Source organism: Chelonoidis abingdonii, chromosome 1, assembly GCF_003597395.2.
Source record: "Chelonoidis abingdonii isolate Lonesome George chromosome 1, CheloAbing_2.0, whole genome shotgun sequence".
Taxonomy (NCBI): Eukaryota; Metazoa; Chordata; order Testudines; family Testudinidae; genus Chelonoidis; species Chelonoidis abingdonii.
Window position 1 is genome coordinate 268,815,761 of NC_133769.1, and position 18,841 is coordinate 268,834,601.

At 39.6% G+C, this 18,841-nt stretch overlaps 1 protein-coding gene across 2 annotated transcripts in view; it reads right to left on the reverse strand.

The window, feature by feature from the left end:
• Positions 1–18,841, reverse strand: part of TPP2 (tripeptidyl peptidase 2) — a 73,984-nt gene that overhangs the window by 38,773 nt on the left and 16,370 nt on the right. For both annotated transcript variants that reach the window (XM_032800936.2, XM_032800927.2), the window contains exons 7-16: positions 16,262–16,416; positions 14,593–14,669; positions 13,895–14,022; positions 10,856–10,955; positions 9,017–9,165; positions 8,727–8,842; positions 7,115–7,283; positions 3,327–3,484; positions 1,646–1,722; positions 853–959 (exon numbers count right to left, since the gene is read on the reverse strand). In XM_032800936.2, coding sequence (XP_032656827.1) covers positions 853–959; positions 1,646–1,722; positions 3,327–3,484; positions 7,115–7,283; positions 8,727–8,842; positions 9,017–9,165; positions 10,856–10,955; positions 13,895–14,022; positions 14,593–14,669; positions 16,262–16,416 — 1,236 coding nt within the window. The remainder of the gene's footprint in view (positions 1–852; positions 960–1,645; positions 1,723–3,326; positions 3,485–7,114; positions 7,284–8,726; positions 8,843–9,016; positions 9,166–10,855; positions 10,956–13,894; positions 14,023–14,592; positions 14,670–16,261; positions 16,417–18,841) is intronic.

Below are 18,841 nucleotides of genomic sequence, written 5' to 3' on the forward strand. Positions count from 1 at the left end.
GACGAGACAACAAGAGTAGGGGCCAGCCAAGCGTTCATGAAGCTAAGATGTTTTGGGGAAGGGAAAGAGACCATAGCAAGCATGTCTGGACTGGGACAAAGAGCATCAGGAACAGAGGGCTCTGGACGAAAACCCTCCAAAGAAGCCCAGGTCTTAAAACTCTCCTAAGAGTTGGAGCAATTTGGAGAACGCAGCAGATTCTTGGATGCCCTGGGTGCAGGACAGCACTCCCCTTCTTTTCTTCTGACATTACACCCAGACCTGGCCAAGTCAGGGTAGTGCGTGTGTGAGTATGAAAGTGGGTTAGGGCCTAGGGGCATTAACACTTTCATTCTTCCCCTGAGTGAGGTGGGAACAGTCCCAGCACACACTGCTGTTATTTTATTTTATCAATAAAGCTTTAAAATTCGTCTCCTCCCAAAAAAGATCCTGTGGTCCCAGACTTATCAACTGTGGCCCAGGCAAATTGGTAATAAAAATCTGTCACACTGGCATATCCCCTTTAATATCATGTTCCTACATGGCTTTAAGCCAGACAAAACAGAGTCAATTATACTATTACACACACACATAATTTCCATCAGTGATGCAAATACACCCAATTATTATTTAGTAATTTTTTCCTGTAGTGCCACAACCCCAATCAGAATTAGAGTCCCAATGTGCTAGATACTATAAAAAGACAAACTCCCTCCCAGCCCTGCAAAAGAGCTTTAAAAAAAAAAAATTTCACAAATAATTCGTTGATTTAATCCTCAAGTCTTACCCATAATACCCCCATTGAAATCTGAGAGTATTGCCTGTTTGAAAGATATAATTTTTACATAAATTTGTATTTTTAATTTTCCTTACCAGCCCATGTAGCTCCTTGAGGAACTTCAACGAAGTGTCTTCGGATTTGACCAGGCTTAAAATGCACATCAGTATATGAAAGATCATAGTGTGAAGATTCATCTATTCTGTGAATATAATTTTAAAGTTTAATAACTTTAAAACTGAATAATCTTTTTAGAAATAAGAACTGCAGCTAGTGAGTTTAAAATCCCCATGGGTCAAATACAGATAGGACCATGGGACATTTGTCACTTTGGATCATGATGCCCCTTGCTTGCACACTTGCTTATTTCAAAGGGAACCTGTATTCCATAACAATGTGCTTCACTATTATTGCACGAAAAGTACATCTTTATGACCTGAGTCTCTTCAGAGCCCATCAGCACTGGTCATAGTAATTCATGACGGCTAGTCTTTGTCAGACATAGGCTCATCCCATTTCTAACAGGAGCTAGACACACCATGTTAACAGGCAATATTGGCTTTAGGATTTTGGTGACTCATCAATACATCATAAATTAGCTTGAGACTCATCAGTACCCAGTCTTTATACAGTACCACTGAATGAGAACAATGGCATTACGTTTACATTAACTCAGCTTCTCTCTCTGTGGCCATCTCTGTATTCAGGATGGGGGCAATTTGCACTATTCCTGATGGCAGAGGATTTATATTGACTTGGATATTGGAACACCTGAAACCAGAACTGCCTGAAAGACCCAAGAAAGCAACTAGGACAATACATAATACTCAGGTATTTATGTAGCCATGCATGGGAGTAAAAAATAAAAAAAAGTAAATGTTCACTGACCTTGCTGGTATAATAAGAGTTATTGGAACTCTGAACAAAGGGCCTGCATTAGGCGCTGCTATGTCATAACCACACACCTGACAAATTAATCAAGATGTTATTTAAGTAGTTACACAGCATCATGTTCTAAAGCCATTTAAGTATGATGTAATATGACCTGGGTGAGCTTGTATAAATTGGCTGTGGAGTGTTTTGATTCTATATCATAATTGCTCAATGAACTTAGAGGGGCAACAGGTTTAAGAGGCTTTAATCACTGTCACATGAGAACATTTAAGTAGCACCAATTTAAGAATTAATACTTTTTTAGCTAGTAGATTCAGACTCCCATAATTTTTCATAGGTTTCTGCACTGACACAATCACATATGACAAGTTTAGTTACTTGGTTAAGTAGGGACTAATTGCAGCTTAGACCTCTTCCTACACCACTGTCTTGTGTTCACTCTCAATCTGCACCCTCCAAAACATACATGTCCATTATGGCTCTCCACATTTTTATTTTTTGTGACACAATTCATCAACATTGCTTAAGTCCCAGTCTTAAAAATCAGCGTGACTGAAACCATACTACCTCCAGACCCTTTGACAAATTTCTTCACTGCTACTGCAGTGCAATCAGAGATCTTAGGTTTTTTATAATTGTTCTAAAAACCTGAAATGTTTTCTTTCTAACAAGGAAAGTTATTTTTGTTGTTGCACCAACATTTGAGGATTCTAGCTGCAATGCAATAGAGAACTTTTAGTGCTATTCTAAGTGTTGGACTCTTTTGGGGGATATTAAACTATTTTTAAAAGGATCAATGAGACAAAAATGAAGGAGAGAACAGAGAAGACAAGAGAACAGCAGAACATCTGAATTGAAAACAGCCTCCCCATTTAATTCAATAAGACACACTTTGAACTCCAATTTTCACTATCCTTCCCCACATACAGTGAAGTATTAGCCACACAGGGCACTTCTACGCTGGAATTAAAAAACCTGAGGCATGGCCACGGCTGGCCCAGATCAGCTAACTTGGGCTCTAGCTGTGGGGCTAAATATTGCTGTGCAGACATTTGTGCTGGGCACACTCTGGGATCCCTCCTGCCCCCAGAACATCTACACAACAATTTCACAGCCCTGCAGCCTGAGTCCATGAGCCTGAGTCAGCTGACCAGACCAGCTGCAGGTTTTTATTTGCTGTGTAGACATACACACAGAGGTTCAGATATTTCAAGAAGATATAAAAATGCTTCATTTTATTTAAAAAATTTAAGAAAAAACATTTAAGTTATAAATATTTAGAGTTAAGACACACTGAACAGCTATGGTAAGTCTCTTGTAACCAATTACAAGAGCTAACTGGAAAAATGATCTGAAATGTTAAAAAAAATCTACACTTAACTAGTCTGCAAAAAATGTAATTGCTTTGTGTCAATATTACAAAATTTTTCAGAAATAGGGGGCAAGATAAAGAACATGGTTACTTTTTTCTTACATGAAACTACAAGTTTTTCCTGTTTTAAATAAATTAATTGTGCAATAGCATTTGCTACCCAGTACAGGAGAAAGTAAAATAAATTAAATGCTTTGGATGCTATAATCTACTAGAAAAATGATTTCTAAAAGTTAAATGAAAATGACCAGAGGACAGAGAGACAGCAAATACTTTTGTCTATAAATGGAAGTACTTTCATACCTCTGTGTAGTGTACTCCTTCTCTCAGACCACGTGGGTCCACACGTACATTTATATGCCTACATTGGTTCATGAGCTCTAAATGACTGGGACACTGAACCCACGCTGCATTTGAAGTTAAAGCTAAATGAAGCTGAAGAGAGATTCTTTTGGTGTTTTCTGAAACAAGATATAATTTTAAAACTTTTATTACAATAATCCAAACAAAATGTTTAGGTGCCACTGTAACAAAAAAATAAATATTCCCACTAATGTGTACATGTCCTATTACCGGTGGGAAACCACTCCTTGAAACTTTTAAGAAAGCTGCTTTTATTATTAAAAGTGCCACAGAACATGATCTTTCAAACACAAAAAAGATGTTTTACTTGATAATGGGATGCACTCCCTCAGACAAAAATGGTTACCATTTCTCTTGGATAGGCAGCACTATCACTATGAGTGAATTCTGGTGCTCTAAGCTGGAAACCCTTCCTTCCTTCCTGCCCACCCTCAATGAAATTCTCATAATCATTAAGTAAAATAGTGATAATTTTTTTTTAAATATGACTCCACCCGTGATTATCTGAGGCCATGTCTATATTTGGAGCTGGGGCGGTGATATCCAGCTCTCGCTCAGCTAGCATGCAAACAGTAATAGTGTAGCCAAAGAAGCAATGGCAGCACAAGCTCGTCGCCCCAATTACGTACTCATGGGGTCCAGTCAGGTTTGTACTTGGCACAGCTAGCCCGCGCCACCACTGCCCATGCTACTATGACTCCACTATTTTTAGCATGCTACCTCGATGAGAGCTAGTGCAAATAATGTCTGCTCAAGCTGGGACTGACACCACTAGCGCCCTGGGCAGACCTAGCCTAAATGCAGAAATAGGAGTTTTCCTTCTCCACTCCTCTTTTTCAGGTCCACCACTGCAGAGCAAAATCACTGCATTCACAATGCTGTGACATCAGATCTAACATAACTAAGGCTAAGATTTTGTCATACTTTTTTTGTAAAAGTCAGAGAGGTCACAGGCAATTAAGAAAAATTCATGAAAGTCCGTGACCTATTCGTGACTTTTACTAGAAATACGTATGACAAAATGGGGAGTTCCCAGGGCATCCCCATGTACCTGCTGTGGCTGGAAGCTCAGAGTCCCCGGCCACCACAGGGGGCAGGGGGACCCTGCAGCGCCCTGGCGCCATGGGCTCAAGTCAGAGGTCTCTGGAAGTCACGGATTCTGTGACAAAAATCACAGCCTTAAACATAACTGTATCAGAACTAAAAGATCAAAGTAACAGAACTATTCAATATTTAAGAATTGTACTATACCCAAATTTGTATGAAATAAGTTTTGAAAACATTGATACCCAAACTTCTGAAAGGAACACTTCCCAGTGACAGGTTTCAAACAGGATCTTCAGCAACTAACAGAACAATGAGGAAGAAGGATGCTTCCTTCTAATCACTACTAGATGCAACATGTTGAGCATTTACCTTAGAAATCTGCCAAATTAAAAATATTGGCCTTTATTTTGTTAAACTGTGGTTTATCCCTATATCTTGGAAACAGCCCTGTATGAAGCAGAGAAGGATAAAATAAGAAAGTCCCAATGGTAAACATTTTTGCCGTGGCTCAGCAAGCCAGTCCCTCTTTTGGATGCAGTTATCTATGCTCCAGAATCTAGAGGCTTATCTATTGTAGAAAAGTTACATGAGGTTTAACTAAATTAACGTTAAAGCTTGTATTGGTGAATTGCTTAAATTGGTTTAGTTTAATTCAGTAAGGGTTAAACTGGTTTTCACAGATTTAATTCCTCTGTAAATCATCTAGTCCCACCTCCTGCAAAACAGACCTTAGGACTTCCCTGAATTCGTTTCAGCTTGAAGCAGAAAAACATCCAAACTTGATTAAAAGTTGCCAGTGATGGACTTCATCCACCCCTTGGTGGAGCTGTTTCAATTGCACTGCCACCCTGGCTCTGCCCCCCAGCCAGGGTGGCAAGGCTCAGGCTTTGGTCCCTCTTCTTGCGGTGATGTAGTAACTTTTGTTGTCAGAAAGGGGTCGCAGTGCAATCAAGTTTGAGAATCCCTGCTAATCAATCACTCTCATGGCTTTTTTCTGAACCCTCTCCAATTTTTCAGCATCTTTCTTGAAGTATGTACGTGACAGAACTGGAGACAGTGTTCCAACAGCAGTCACGCTACTGCCAAATAGCAAGGCAACAATCACTTCCCTACTCCGAGTCAATATTCCCATTTATATATCCAAGGATTGCCTTAGCGTTTTTCATTAGCTCATGCTCAGCTGATTAATTACTGGACCACCAAATCTTTTTCAGAGTCACTGCTTCGCAGGACAGAGTCCCTCACTCTGTAAATATAGCCTATATTCTTTGTTCCTAAATATATGGCCTCACATTTGGCCATATTAAAACGCGTATCAGCTGCCCAGTTTACCAAGCAATCCAGAATGCTCTGTGTTAGTGACACATCCTCTTCATTATTTACCATCTCCCAGTCTTCTAGAGGAGAGCCTCCTCTTGTGAGAGTTAGGCAACAAAATATACAGATAAATAGTGAGGAATTTGAAAGCAGCTCAAAGTGTGGCAGTAACATACAGGACTCTTGACTGCACAAGCCAGACAACTTGTACCAAATTAAGGGAGGCAAATGTTCCAGGTATAAGTGCCCATACAGAACCAAATTCAAAACACAGTGTGCTTTATTCTGGGAAACCAATTTTAAACGGCACCCAAATGAGCCAATCAAGGTGATTTAGTAAGTGTTTTCCTTCTAGTTTCAAGGGTAATTTACAAAGTAAAAAAGAGCAAAGCTTCTTTAGAGATTAAACAGAGGCAAATTAGCAGACTAAATATATTTACTCTTACAAAAGCCATGTCTCAGGGTGTAAAACTACACTCTGTAAAACAAACTATGTACTGATATGGACGACTCCCCCTAAAACAGAGAAGACACTTGGCTGGACACAATTGAGAGATGATGAAGGGCAAGATATATACCTCCTGAATCCAGACATCAAAAGATCCAATTATTGAATCATGATTTAAGTGCACTATGGCACACACCAATACTAAAATCCCAAGGCTACCTTAACTTAACTATACACAAGTGTTAAGAGAAAATGCTAAAAATCTGATTTAAAAACTTTTTAAAAAGTATTTCTGCAACTACTGATCACAGAAAAAGAACTGATGGAAATGCAAGTCCTTTATATATAACTTCGACCCTGAAAGTTTGCGGCCACAAGAGGCTATGTCCAGGAGTTAGTTATTTTTCAACTAAGTGCTTTCACCTTTGAAAAAGTATACATTCCCACAGACGGCTACTTCAGATGCAAAAACTGAAGTTTTAAATTCACACAGATTATTCAAGTTGGAGGAAATTTTAAAATGTTCTGAGTATTTTCCCCATGCTCATTTAAAACACTTGGTATATTTCATTTCAAATTTCTCCAAAATAAAGGAAGACATACTTGAGTTAAAAATATGAAGCAACTGTAAAAAAGCAGAAACTAAAACGAAGGGTTTAGAACGGAAAAGCCATCTTGATTCAGCTGTGTTATCATGGAAAAACCACCTTGATTCAAACTATTAAAACTATAATTAAGAGTAGCAGCTTTTTTTATAATACAGATACATGACATAACTCACTACATCATATTTTTTTCATTTAAACATATAGTATTGTTTCCATGTGTGACCTAATTGTGTGATTTTTAGACCTAAGTCCTCATCGACTTTACACAACATTCCTAAACACGTTTATATATTCAGCTTCTTCCCTACCTGTATTCTCAGGAAAAACAGGTTCTATGCCAACCCCTCGGTCAGAAGGTGCAGCTATCTGGACAGGATCTCTGAGGTAGATTCCACGGTTGTTTCCAACAGTAACAGTAAAACCTATGTTACTTGTGAATGATGAATTTTGAATGAGGTAGTCATAGGCTTTATCAACCTATTGAGAAAAGACAGTGTTCCAATATACTCATTTAACCCTAAAGTAGTCACAACAGAAAATACCTAACTTCTAGATGAAGTTTCTAGAAAGCATAAACACTAATGGTAGGGCAACACAAGAGTTTGGCATTTGAATCGCAATGGTTATACCTTATCTCCTATGCCAGCAGACATTGTGAGTACTGCAGTGTTCTAAAACAGCCTGCAGCGACTATGCACAACATAGCAAGAGGGAGCTGCATTCAAGATGCCTTGAGTGTCATGGCTGAAGGTTGGGCATATTACATAGAATGGAGGAGAAAAAATTCACCTTCTCCAATGAGGAGAAAATAGTCTAAAGATGTGCGGCAAAATTTAAAAAGTACCATTTTCAAAAGTGATTTAGGAGCTTAACTTTCAGTGATTTCCAGTAAGACTTAGAAGCATAAATATAACCATTAGGACTCTCATGCTGATCCCCTGTGTTGCACTACCATTAGTCCCTATGCTTTGTGAAACACCATATGCTATGCTTAGGAACCCAAGTCTTGCTGAAAGCCAATGACTCTGGTATTATTGAAAATTTTACCTGTAATTAGTTTTCAGATAGGCACTACAGCAGGGATTGGCAGCCTTTAGCACCCTGGCGGGCCGGGCCAGTTTGTTTACCTGCCACGTCTGCAGGTTCGGCCGATCGCGGCTCCCACTAGTCGTGGTTCGCCACTCCAGGCCAAACGGGGAGGCGGGAAATGGCGCGGGCCAAGGGATGTGCTGGCTGCCACTTCCCGCCGCCCCTTTGGCCTGGAGCGGCGAACCGCGGCCAGTGGGAGCCGCGATCAGCCGAATCTGCAGATGCAGCAGGTAAACAAACTGGCCCGGCCTGCCAGGATGCTCACCCTGGCAAGCCACCTGCCAAAGGCTGCCAATCCCTGCACTACAGTAAATATAGATGGTGTTATGGACACTGCGGTCACTATTGTTTTAGCATATTTCATGTGTATGTGTGTTTTATTTCGCCATTTAAAAAAAAAATATTGGTGAACTGGACTCCATTGAAACTCCTTGCTAGGAAAAACAAACAAAAGAAATAAACAACATGAAAGCGAAGAACCAGGAAGCAGCAGATTCAGCATAAACCCACAAGCTAATTGTTAGGATGAAACAAGTGATATTTTCATTCAATGCTTTTGTTATCATACCTAATGAAGTCATTCTACTTAAATACACAAAGTAATCTGAATACTTAACAGCTATCTGTTTTACCGTACGAACTTCTTTAGAGCCAGGTTCCTATTTGTGTGGGTTATTGCACAGCAAAGAGAAAAAGCACTTCAGAAAGAAAACTGCGATTATAATTGAGTTGTGTAGCACTTGCAACTACTTAAATGACCAGATTTCAAGATGACAAAATTCCTTTAACAGTGACGATTTGCATAATTTTTGCATCTATGCTGTTAAGTACCTGAATAATACCATGTCCTTGTGCAAATACTTCAATATTTTCAGCTTTCACTGCAGTATTTTCTAAAGCTCTTCTGACAGAATGAATAGTGTAATGAACATCATTAGCTTTGAGTCCTGAAATTACAATGTTATTGATAAAATATTAAAGAACATGAAGATTCAACATTATTAACTGTTATTAAATGTAAGATGTAAGTTGCTTCAGTAATACTGGATTTCAATTTATAAAACTGTGCAATAATGAAAAGACAAAAAATCTCTCTCTAACAAAGAGACAATATTCATTACCTGACAGTACTAAAGCAATGCCTCCACATGCATTAGGTGAAGACATAGATGTGCCATTCATGAGCTGCGTTCCTCGTAAAGTCCAGTTAGGAACAGAAGCAATAGCTCCTCCTGGCGCACTGATACTCACTCCAAGGGCTCCATCGGTACTGAAAAGTTATAATACAATTACTGAAATCCAAATATTTGTTTATACAACCAACCATTTCAGATTAAAACTATCATACAAGTATTTCAGTGTTCATCTGCATTCTCTAACGCTACTGTACAGGTACTACCAAATTCAAAAGTGATTTTGACTTTAAACAATTTTTTTTATTTTAGCATTTTCATACTATTCAGTCATGACTGGACTATAAAAATGTCACTTAGGAGAAAATAAAATATTAAACCCCTAAAGCACTGAATTTTTTGGAACTGGTAGAAAAGATGATTTTTATCTATCACAGACTCCAGTTTGTCAAAAGGAACAAATTTCCTAACCAAAAGTTAGATATCCAGTATTGTATTTCAAGTTATTTTAGATGCCTAATCTGTTAGGTACTCAAGTATGACGGTCAAGCACATGACAAATGTACTTACCCCTAATTTTTTCCCTACAAAAAAGGTAATAGTGAGGGAGAGCAAAAAGGGATGCAAAACGAAAACATTTAATTTCTGGTTTGTGGTCACTCCCACACTTTAAAGTTTAAAGGCAATGTAATGAACTGAAGGACAGCAGAGATGCCTATGGTGGCTTTAAGATGGTTCTGGACTGTTTCAGGGACTGGAGAGACCTCTGGCACAATCCAGACAGCCCTGGGGCCTATCTTAAGGCCTTGTCTATGCTACAAAATTAAGTAATTACCACCTGTCAGTGGTGTGTGTCCTGACCCGAAACTCTTCCACCAACTTAACTGTGAGAGATATTGTAGGGTGGGATGGGGCTCCTGCTGTGAACCCCCAGGCTCAAACAACTGAGCTATCCCTCCTCCAAAGCTGAAATTCGAGTTGCAGTTCTCACTGTCCCCAAATGAGGAAAAGGATTACCAATTCTTAATCTAAACCTCTGCATTTTCCCTCTTCAGTGGTAAGCTTGCTGCAGAAATCTGAGTTGCATGAGATGCAATATGTCTAATCATTTACCCAAGCAAAAAGAAGAAAAGAAGAGGCCTAATATTTTGCTGTTTGCAAGAACATACAATTTCTTTAATATCTTTGAGGTCATACTTATATTCATAAAAGGCAAACTATTTTTACTTTGCAATTCACCTTTAATGGCCTATGCAAAATCCTCAGACAGGTTTTGCATGTTGAGCGATGTGATAGAGCCAACACAAACTAAGCATCAATCTCGCTTGTAGATCCCTTTCGCTCACTCTCCAAGCAGCATTCAAAGTTACTGGAAAGCTGCAACTACACACAAAACTAACAACAGAAGCCTGAGATAAACTCCAGAAAAGGCCAAACAGAATCTTCCTCATAGTAGTGTTTGTTAACTTCAACAGCTTTTAGCAGTATTAACATTTTTCTTTAAGGAGGCAATAGATGACAACCAGAGATAGCTACTTTGCAAACTTTCACTAACCACAGGAACAAAGGAATGAATAATGGAGAGCACTAGTATTCTACATCTCCCTGAAGTATACCGTGAACGCTTTGTGAAAAGGCAAAGGATGTGCTGCAACATCCTAAGTATGAAGAGCCACAGGAGTTTGATATCTAAGAATGGGAGTTCATACTAAACGCTTCTTCTCATTGGCAAGTTACACTTCTCTGCTACTGTTTTCCAACAAACTTTGATTCTACAATTAAAATCAGCCATGCAGCCTGTGAACTTGTGGATTATCCATAACCTACCTAGGACCTCTCGATGACCAAGTATACTGATTCGCTGGTAGTTTCTCTCTCAAAGAATATTCGGCAACCATCATATCAGGTGATACATATGCACCAACACCTATAAAAGATTTCAGTATTCTCAACTTTAGAACAATGCAAGATCTTAAAGACAACCTTGTCTGTAGCCTATGGCATACACAAAAATAACTTTAAATAAGCAACATGTATATTTTAACTGTTTTAGTGTGGAAAACAATTACATTTTTTAGAAACACTGTAAGCTTCAGCTAGCATGAAGTTTGACAGATATTGAGAAATAGTTAAGTTTTTCCCTCAATAAAGTTTTGTACTTTAGAGAGTAAATTTGAAGGCCAAGGAGGTATTGTATAGAGGCAGCAACTATGATATATTCTGTGCCTATTTCAGTCTATACCCTTTGTCATTATAAAATACTATTTAACTTGTAAAGTGAACACACACACACACACACACACACTAGAACCCCATTTATCTGACCCCACCCTTAACCGGCTCTCCACATTTACCAAAACAACTAGGACTCCAGGGCCAGAAATAGGAGATCTCTCCTGCAGCCAAGAGATGGCGCTGCAGCAACTTTTCACATTCTTTGGTTTATCTGGAGTTTTTACTATCTGATCTGGCCCCCAGTCACAATTAGACCAGATAAACGGGGTTCTTCTGTGTATTTTATATTTTAAAACATATTTATTCAAGTGCACTAGTACACATTCACTTTCCAAGTTCTTAATTGTCTCAGATGATAAATTCCAATGGTCTTGGAGAAAACAGAATCTTGACAAGACAAACACGTGCAAAGGAAAGCCTGTAAGGTTTCAAAAGTCACAGGCTGTAGTAAAATGAGACATGAGAATGAGTGGTACGGAAACAATTTACAATGTCAGTTACAGCACAGCTATACAAGTTAACTATACAGAGTTCCTCATTTTAAGCAAGCAACCCTAAATTCATCTAGTTGGAATTTGCACTCTTGCCCATGTCTGTCCTATAGCTAACCCTTTAGAAAAAAAGATTTCCCAGGAATACCAAGATTTACATGTGGAGGATTCAGTCACACTGATGTTCACAATTTCCTTTACTATTAATGGGATAAACAAAATTATTTTCACCTGCAGATATCAAAATACTCAAAAAAAAAAAAAAAATCCATGAGGTAAGGGCTTGTCTTCACTGCAACAGCATGAGTTACTACACTTGAGCTACTTCATTTGACCTAGACATAAGTTAGCCTATCTTGAGTGAGAGCAGGCACACTGCAAAACACTTGAGCAACAGAGCTGTAGTGCCATAGTGTAATACTTCCCATATCGATGGAAGGGATTTCTCAATCAATGTTGTAAAGCCATCTCTCTGAAAAGCGAGAGAGATTGAATGCATAATTCTGCCATTGACCAACCTGTGTCTACACCAAGGGTTAGACTGACCTAAGTACAGCACCCAGGATGTGAATTTTTTCATAGATCTGAGCAACATAGCTAAGTCAATCTAATGTTTAAGTGTAGATCTGGCCTTAGTCTACGTTACAAAGTTTTGCCGGCACAGATATATCAGTTATATCCCCAGTGTAAACATAACTACGCTGACAGAAGGGTGCTTTTGTCAGAGTAGCTAATGTCATTCAGGACATCAGGTTTATTTATGCCAGCACAACTCCATGTGTCGGCTTATGCTGCATCTCCTCAGGGGGTTCTGCTGGCATCTGCTGTGTTGGAACTCGTGGAAGCAACACTCAAGATTCAACCCATATCAATGATGAGCCAACCAGCTTGATTTTAAAGAACCATTAAACCTGAGCTAGAGATGTGAGCATGTGAATGGAAGTTGAGTTGTGACAACACCTGAGTTATCTCTTGGGCTAACACTGCAACACAGACAAGCTGAAAAAAAACTATTCCCATTATGTTGAAGGGCCATCTAAACCTCTCTATGTTCCCTCAAGGAGAGAGTGAGTCACATGTAGACCTCTGAACAGAACCCACAAGTTCAACTCCAGACTCCTGATCTAATTATTAGACATGCTAACTTGTCTTTTTAAGGGAAAAAAAAAATGTTTAGTGATAATTCCATTAATGATCTTAAAATGTGTTATTCCTTTAAGGATGATGGTTTCAGTATCTTCATTGACTATTAGTTTATCAGATGTATCACTGCCAACAAGAAGAATAAAGTTTTGATTCCAAGAATACCTTTTGACAGATGTAACATTGTAGTTGGATGGATTCCCCACCCGCCCAGGAATATCTCTGGACAAATTCCAAATTTTAGATCCAAGTTACAAACCTGGGATTCATTAGGAAAGGAAAGAGGCAGCATATCAGGGTATCTGACCAAACTCTAGAAACTGTTTTTTCTCCAGCCAAAATGTATCTTCTGAGTCTAAAATATTTTACGAGAGCTAAATTGGGATCAAACTTAGTAAAATGTAGTTTGTAGAAACACCTAATAGCAAGATGATCAATGAATGGCATGGGTGAATCAGTCTTCTTTTAAATACAGACAATTACACTTATGAAGCATTTTAAGACAAGTTTGACTATTTGCAAGGCTTGCCATCTACAAGTTTATTAAAAATCAAAAAATCAAGACAAACTGCCGAGCAGTTTTCTGCATAGCTAGCAGCCAGGTGGTAGTAGTAGTAAATACTGTTCAATTCCACCCCAAGGAGGAGGAAGAGGCTGCTCTTTGTTTACAGTACAAATGTACTACACATTCAGACTAGACAGCAGCTTCTGAACTTTAACAAAAAATCTGAGTTACCACACCTGTACCTAAAGAAATACACCAAGAACGTGGCTCCATTTAAGACAGTTGCCCTCGGGGACACACAAAAGATTTTACAATCCTGTAAATCTTAATTTGTTTGCTTTGATAAACACAAGATATTTACTAGGTCTTATCTTAATCGCTTAATGTAAGTATATAACGTAAAAGATCAGCTATTTATATATTTTCTAAACTGTATGGATTTCGCTCCTTTTTTAAATTTTATTTATTTATTTTTTAGAGAGAGCTACTTACCTATTACACTAGATGTAGTTCCACCTGGACATCCCACTGTAGAAAGGCAAGGACCATTATTCCCTGCACTTGAAACATAGATTACGTTGTGTTTCCATACAGCTTCATTAATTACTTCACAAATTCTCCTAAAATAAATACAGAAAACATCATTTAAGCAACAAAATATTTTCTCTTTCTCCTTCTCAGTATCCAGAATGCAATTCAGGCAATGTTGAAATCATCTGCAAAGCTCCCACTGATTGATGAGGCCAGGATTTCATACCCTACCTTTGTTTTTGATCATAGTTGAGTCATGTTCAGCCTATTTGCCAGACCTGAAAGGATGGCAACTGAGTAGAGTGTGGGAGTGACCCCTGAACAATTTTAAAAGGAAATTAACTAACTAGCAAAACTAAAATCTATTCTTGAGGAAAGATTCTGTAGTAATCCACACATTGTGAAGGGATTACTACTATATTTTTTTTTCCAGAAAGAGTATTGCAGCATACTGCAAAATATTGACAATTTCAGTACGCTCACTTAATCCACAGATCAAGTTCAGCAATTTGAGATGTACTGCAGCAGTTTAATATCAATGAATTATTAGCGTCTAGATTATTTACTCCTGTTGACAGTGCCACTACACAAATGTAACAATTTTTAATACCAGTGTTCTTCAGTATTAAACCTGGTTATGGTAAACATAGTATACTCACCCAGAATTTGGCCAGTGTGTTGCTTCTCCATAGCTGTAGTTGACAAGATCACACTTGTATTTCATTGCTTCTATCATCTGTTAAAGATTAAGTTAAAAAAGTTTACTGCTAAAAACCTTAGAGATGGCGAATAACACCATTTATATAAATGAAACCATCATAAGCCTATTTATAACACTGATGAATGAATGTTGATGAAGATTCTGATGAATATTCATGTTTTTGTTAAAAGGCAGATTTGTTTCATTTCCAGCTTGTCTCTACTAAAAATATTTTTCCCCTGTAGCCAATAAATGTTGCACAAAGTCCAAGCTCTGCATAGTTGAACTATCAAATTATTCTCATAAGTTATATAGTTAAGAGAATGTGGGTATATAGGACACTAGGGATCATTAGTTCTTGGCCACTGTATGTTAGGTAATCAGTACTGCCCAGTCTTCTCTTGCTGTGCAATCTAATCAAAACCTAGTGCAGCGGCCCTTCATTCCAATGTCCTGTTATGCTGGTCATATCGAGGTAGTTCTACAGATCACACGTGACTGGGTTTTTTTTATTCCCTTTTGGATGGAAAAAGTTTACATCCACCTTCTTTTCCTTTCTGCTTCTCTTCTACAGATATCTAGAGTTCTGTGAGAGAAAATAATGGAGGTCCAGTGTCTTTGCTACTGAAATGGAACAATGTCCAATTCTTTCTGAACAGCATTCGTTGGATGCATCTCATTTCTCTCCTGGGTTTGTTTTGTTGTCTAGCATACCAGTGACTCCATATACCAGTGCTATATGAAGCAAAGAATGTTAAAATAATACACATTTATCCCATGTTAGAATCTTCTCCAGTTTTTCACTGTACCAGACTGAAAAAAATAGTATGCACTTCATACGACACAAAACGTATATTGTGTATTAAAAAAGAATTAGTCTTATGAGAGGCTTGTAAAGTATTCTCTATTTTCACCAAAGAGTCTGGCACCTCAAGACCTGTAAAACACCGGAACGGCATTAACAGCCTGGTATCCTACTAAGAGCAATAGCCTACACATTACCAAAAATACCCAATGCATTGGACTTATCCCTGAGGTATTTGTGAAGTGGGATACAGAATGTTTGGCTAGACAGCCCATTGGACTGTTTTCATAGGATAATTCCTATGTCAACTGTGCCATGCAGTATTTTTTTCATGAGGTAAATATAATCTTATACCTCAGCGCCTGAAACTTCATATCCTCTAATTTTCTAGCTAGTAAAAATGTCCCATTTCACTTTTTTTGGTTTCAATTCTTACTAAACTTGTCCTTTGATTTTTTCCAAGTCTAGGAAGCAACAATTGATCAAACTGAGTAAATGCCCTTTCCTGACAGGCAAGTTACTTCTATGCATATGCTTTTATGAGTAATTTTTAAGCTATGATTAAAATATTGTCTCCACTTCAGAACAACGCGAAAAACATCTGTCAAAGTTACATACTGAGCAACTAAGTATCATCTGTTTTAGGAATTAAGCTTTTCTGGAGGCAACGCTGATGATAAATTTAGCAACACAGTTTTCCACAAATCTCTCAAATTATTATTTTACTTTCTCTCCTAGCTGTTGAGAAGATATACTTACACATTCATGGTCCTGATGTCAAGCAGCTTAACTTAATTAGCTATTAATTCAGCAAAATACTTACAGCTCTTATTAGGCCAGTGCCAGTTTCCATTGTGCTTAGTCTTGTATCACCAATCTTGATTGCAAGAATCTGAGCTCCAGGAGCCACACCATTTCGTTCTGGCTCTTCTGGAAAATATCCAGCAGCAATACTAGCTACATGTGTCCCATGTGCTCCTGAATAAATTAAACAAAAAGCATACTATTGCATGTACTGAATGCAACATCCTAGCAGAAACCTCAGTTATGCAAATATAATATGCTATAACCCAATTAATTTTCATTTACTGAGCAATTTATACCATAAAAAAAGCTAAGGGCTTGTGTCAAAAGTTAACACCACATGGAATTCAGATTCTTCAGAAGTGTCCTTACTAATTAATTTTGACATTCATTTATTCTTTAAATCTTGATTATCAATTGTCATTGCCAATTTTGTTATATATCTATATAAGCGACTGGATAGTGTAGTGGTTAAGAGCGCTGCCCTTTGATACAAGAGACCGGGGTTCAAATCCCGGTTGGTACCCAACTTTCCAGTAGGGGTCCTTGGGCAAAAGACCCCCTAACGCTTCACCTGCCTACCTCAAATATGAAAGTGACACGAACTAGGAGAGTCATGCCGGCTCGGATGTCGCCCGGATTAACAAGGTCCACGCCAGATGTTGGGGAACCAGGACAATCTGACGATAACTGGGCTACTGGAACAAACCATTCATGGACGAGACAAGAGAACCTGGAATTGATGGAATGCTACTACAACAGTAGACCTAATGAGAGGGGATATATGAAACGTATGAGGGGACTAGTCCTCTTCTGCACCCCTATGTGGCAGGGTGGTATGTGTCTTCCTCACCTCGGGTCCTCTACCAGAGGCCTGGGGAGTTTGAGGGTTCTGCGCAGTATCTTAGTGTCCTAGCACATGCACTCTTGATGCGACAGAGAAGCGTCTGATGTTGTTCCTGGGATCTGTGTGGAGCACTCACACAGCTTAGGTAGTCACAGCCCCGAGTGCTCCTACCACCAACTGGGACCACTTTTGGCCTTCACTTTCCACATCCTCTCTTAGTTCCTCTTTCAGGCCCTGGTACTTCTCAGCTTCTCATATTCCTTCTTCCTATGTGCTGTCACTTGTCACTGCTATATCTTCTACCACCGCTGTTCTTCTGGTCCTTGTCTATTACACGAGGTCTGGTTGATTGGCCAAGTACCTGCCTGCCCGTCTGGTCTGGAAGTCCCACAGAATCTTAGCCTTGCTATTCTCCACAACCTTCTGTGGAATTCCCGTCTGGTTTTGGAGGGTCTAGCCCATACGCTGTGCAGCTGTTCCGTACACAATGCCAGCCCACTTGCGTTGTGCCGTTCAGTGTATGCTGTTCTGCCTGCATCTTACATCTGCCACTATGTGTTGGACTTCTCTGATGGGCCTTCTTCTGCACAGTCTGCACCTTGGGTCCTCTCTAGTGTGGTAGACCTGCTTCAGTGATCTTGGTGGCTCCAGTGCCTGTTCCTGTGCCGCTGATGATCAGTGCCTCAGTGCTGTCTTTTAGTCCAGCTCTTTCCAGCCAGTGGTAGGATTTCCCCAGTGTCAGCCACCTCAGCTATCTGTCGATGGTAGATCCATTGCAGGTCTTGTCTTGCCATGGCACTTCTTCTGCTTGGTTTCTCAATGTCTGCTTGCTGCCTCAGGGCATTCTCTCAGCAGCTCATCTTGGGGGCCATCTACTGATGTTACTCCTGGAATGTTCGGGTTTCATCCAGGACAGTGGCTTTGACGCTCACCAAGCCCGCCGCCTTCCTTTCGGCTGTGTTACAGTCTCGGGTGTTGGACTTTGGTGGTGGAAAACCTCCGTGCATTGTGAGGAGCTTCGGGGTCTTCACATCGGCAGCTTCCATGTCCTCCTTTGGCCATGCTCACTATACGGCAGGGTACTTCTGGATGACCGGCAGGGCATATTTGTTGATTGGCGTGGATCTTGTTCTTCCCCACTGAGGCTGGCTCTTCAGGACCTGTCTTAATCCGTTTCGGTGATACTTGGATGTTGCTGGTCTTCCCTTGCCTCCTCATGTGGTTTCCATGTGACTGTGGGACCCGAGGGTAGCTTGTAGCTGGTCTGTATGTCTGCTATGTGGCCCCGCTGGTAGTTTTCCACCCCATCAGTCTTGACTAGCCTTCTCTCTCTTCATACTGCATCGGCGCACACTTCTTCAGTCCAAATACGATTCCCGATAATCCTCACTGTAGATCCGCGTCAGTGTGGATTAGCGAGTCGAGCTGCTTCGTTCATTCTGCATACAGCCTTGATTGTCATCCATGTAGAGGAGGTGGCTTGATGTAGTTTCCACTCCTGAGCTTTACCCGTATGCCAGTCCTTGTGATTATCTGCTTGAGGTGGTTTAAGCCTATGCGAACAGCATGCGAGCATAGGGACGGGGACAGTTGCATCACCTTGGTAGTATTGCCGCACTTGATGGCCACTTGGTTGCAAGCTGCTTGAGTTGACTTCCAGTGTTGTCTTCCATAGTTCCCTTTGAGTTCTTGAAGAAGGTCCTTATGTGTCGTCGTTGACTTGTGTATAGGCCAGACATGTTCCACAGATTC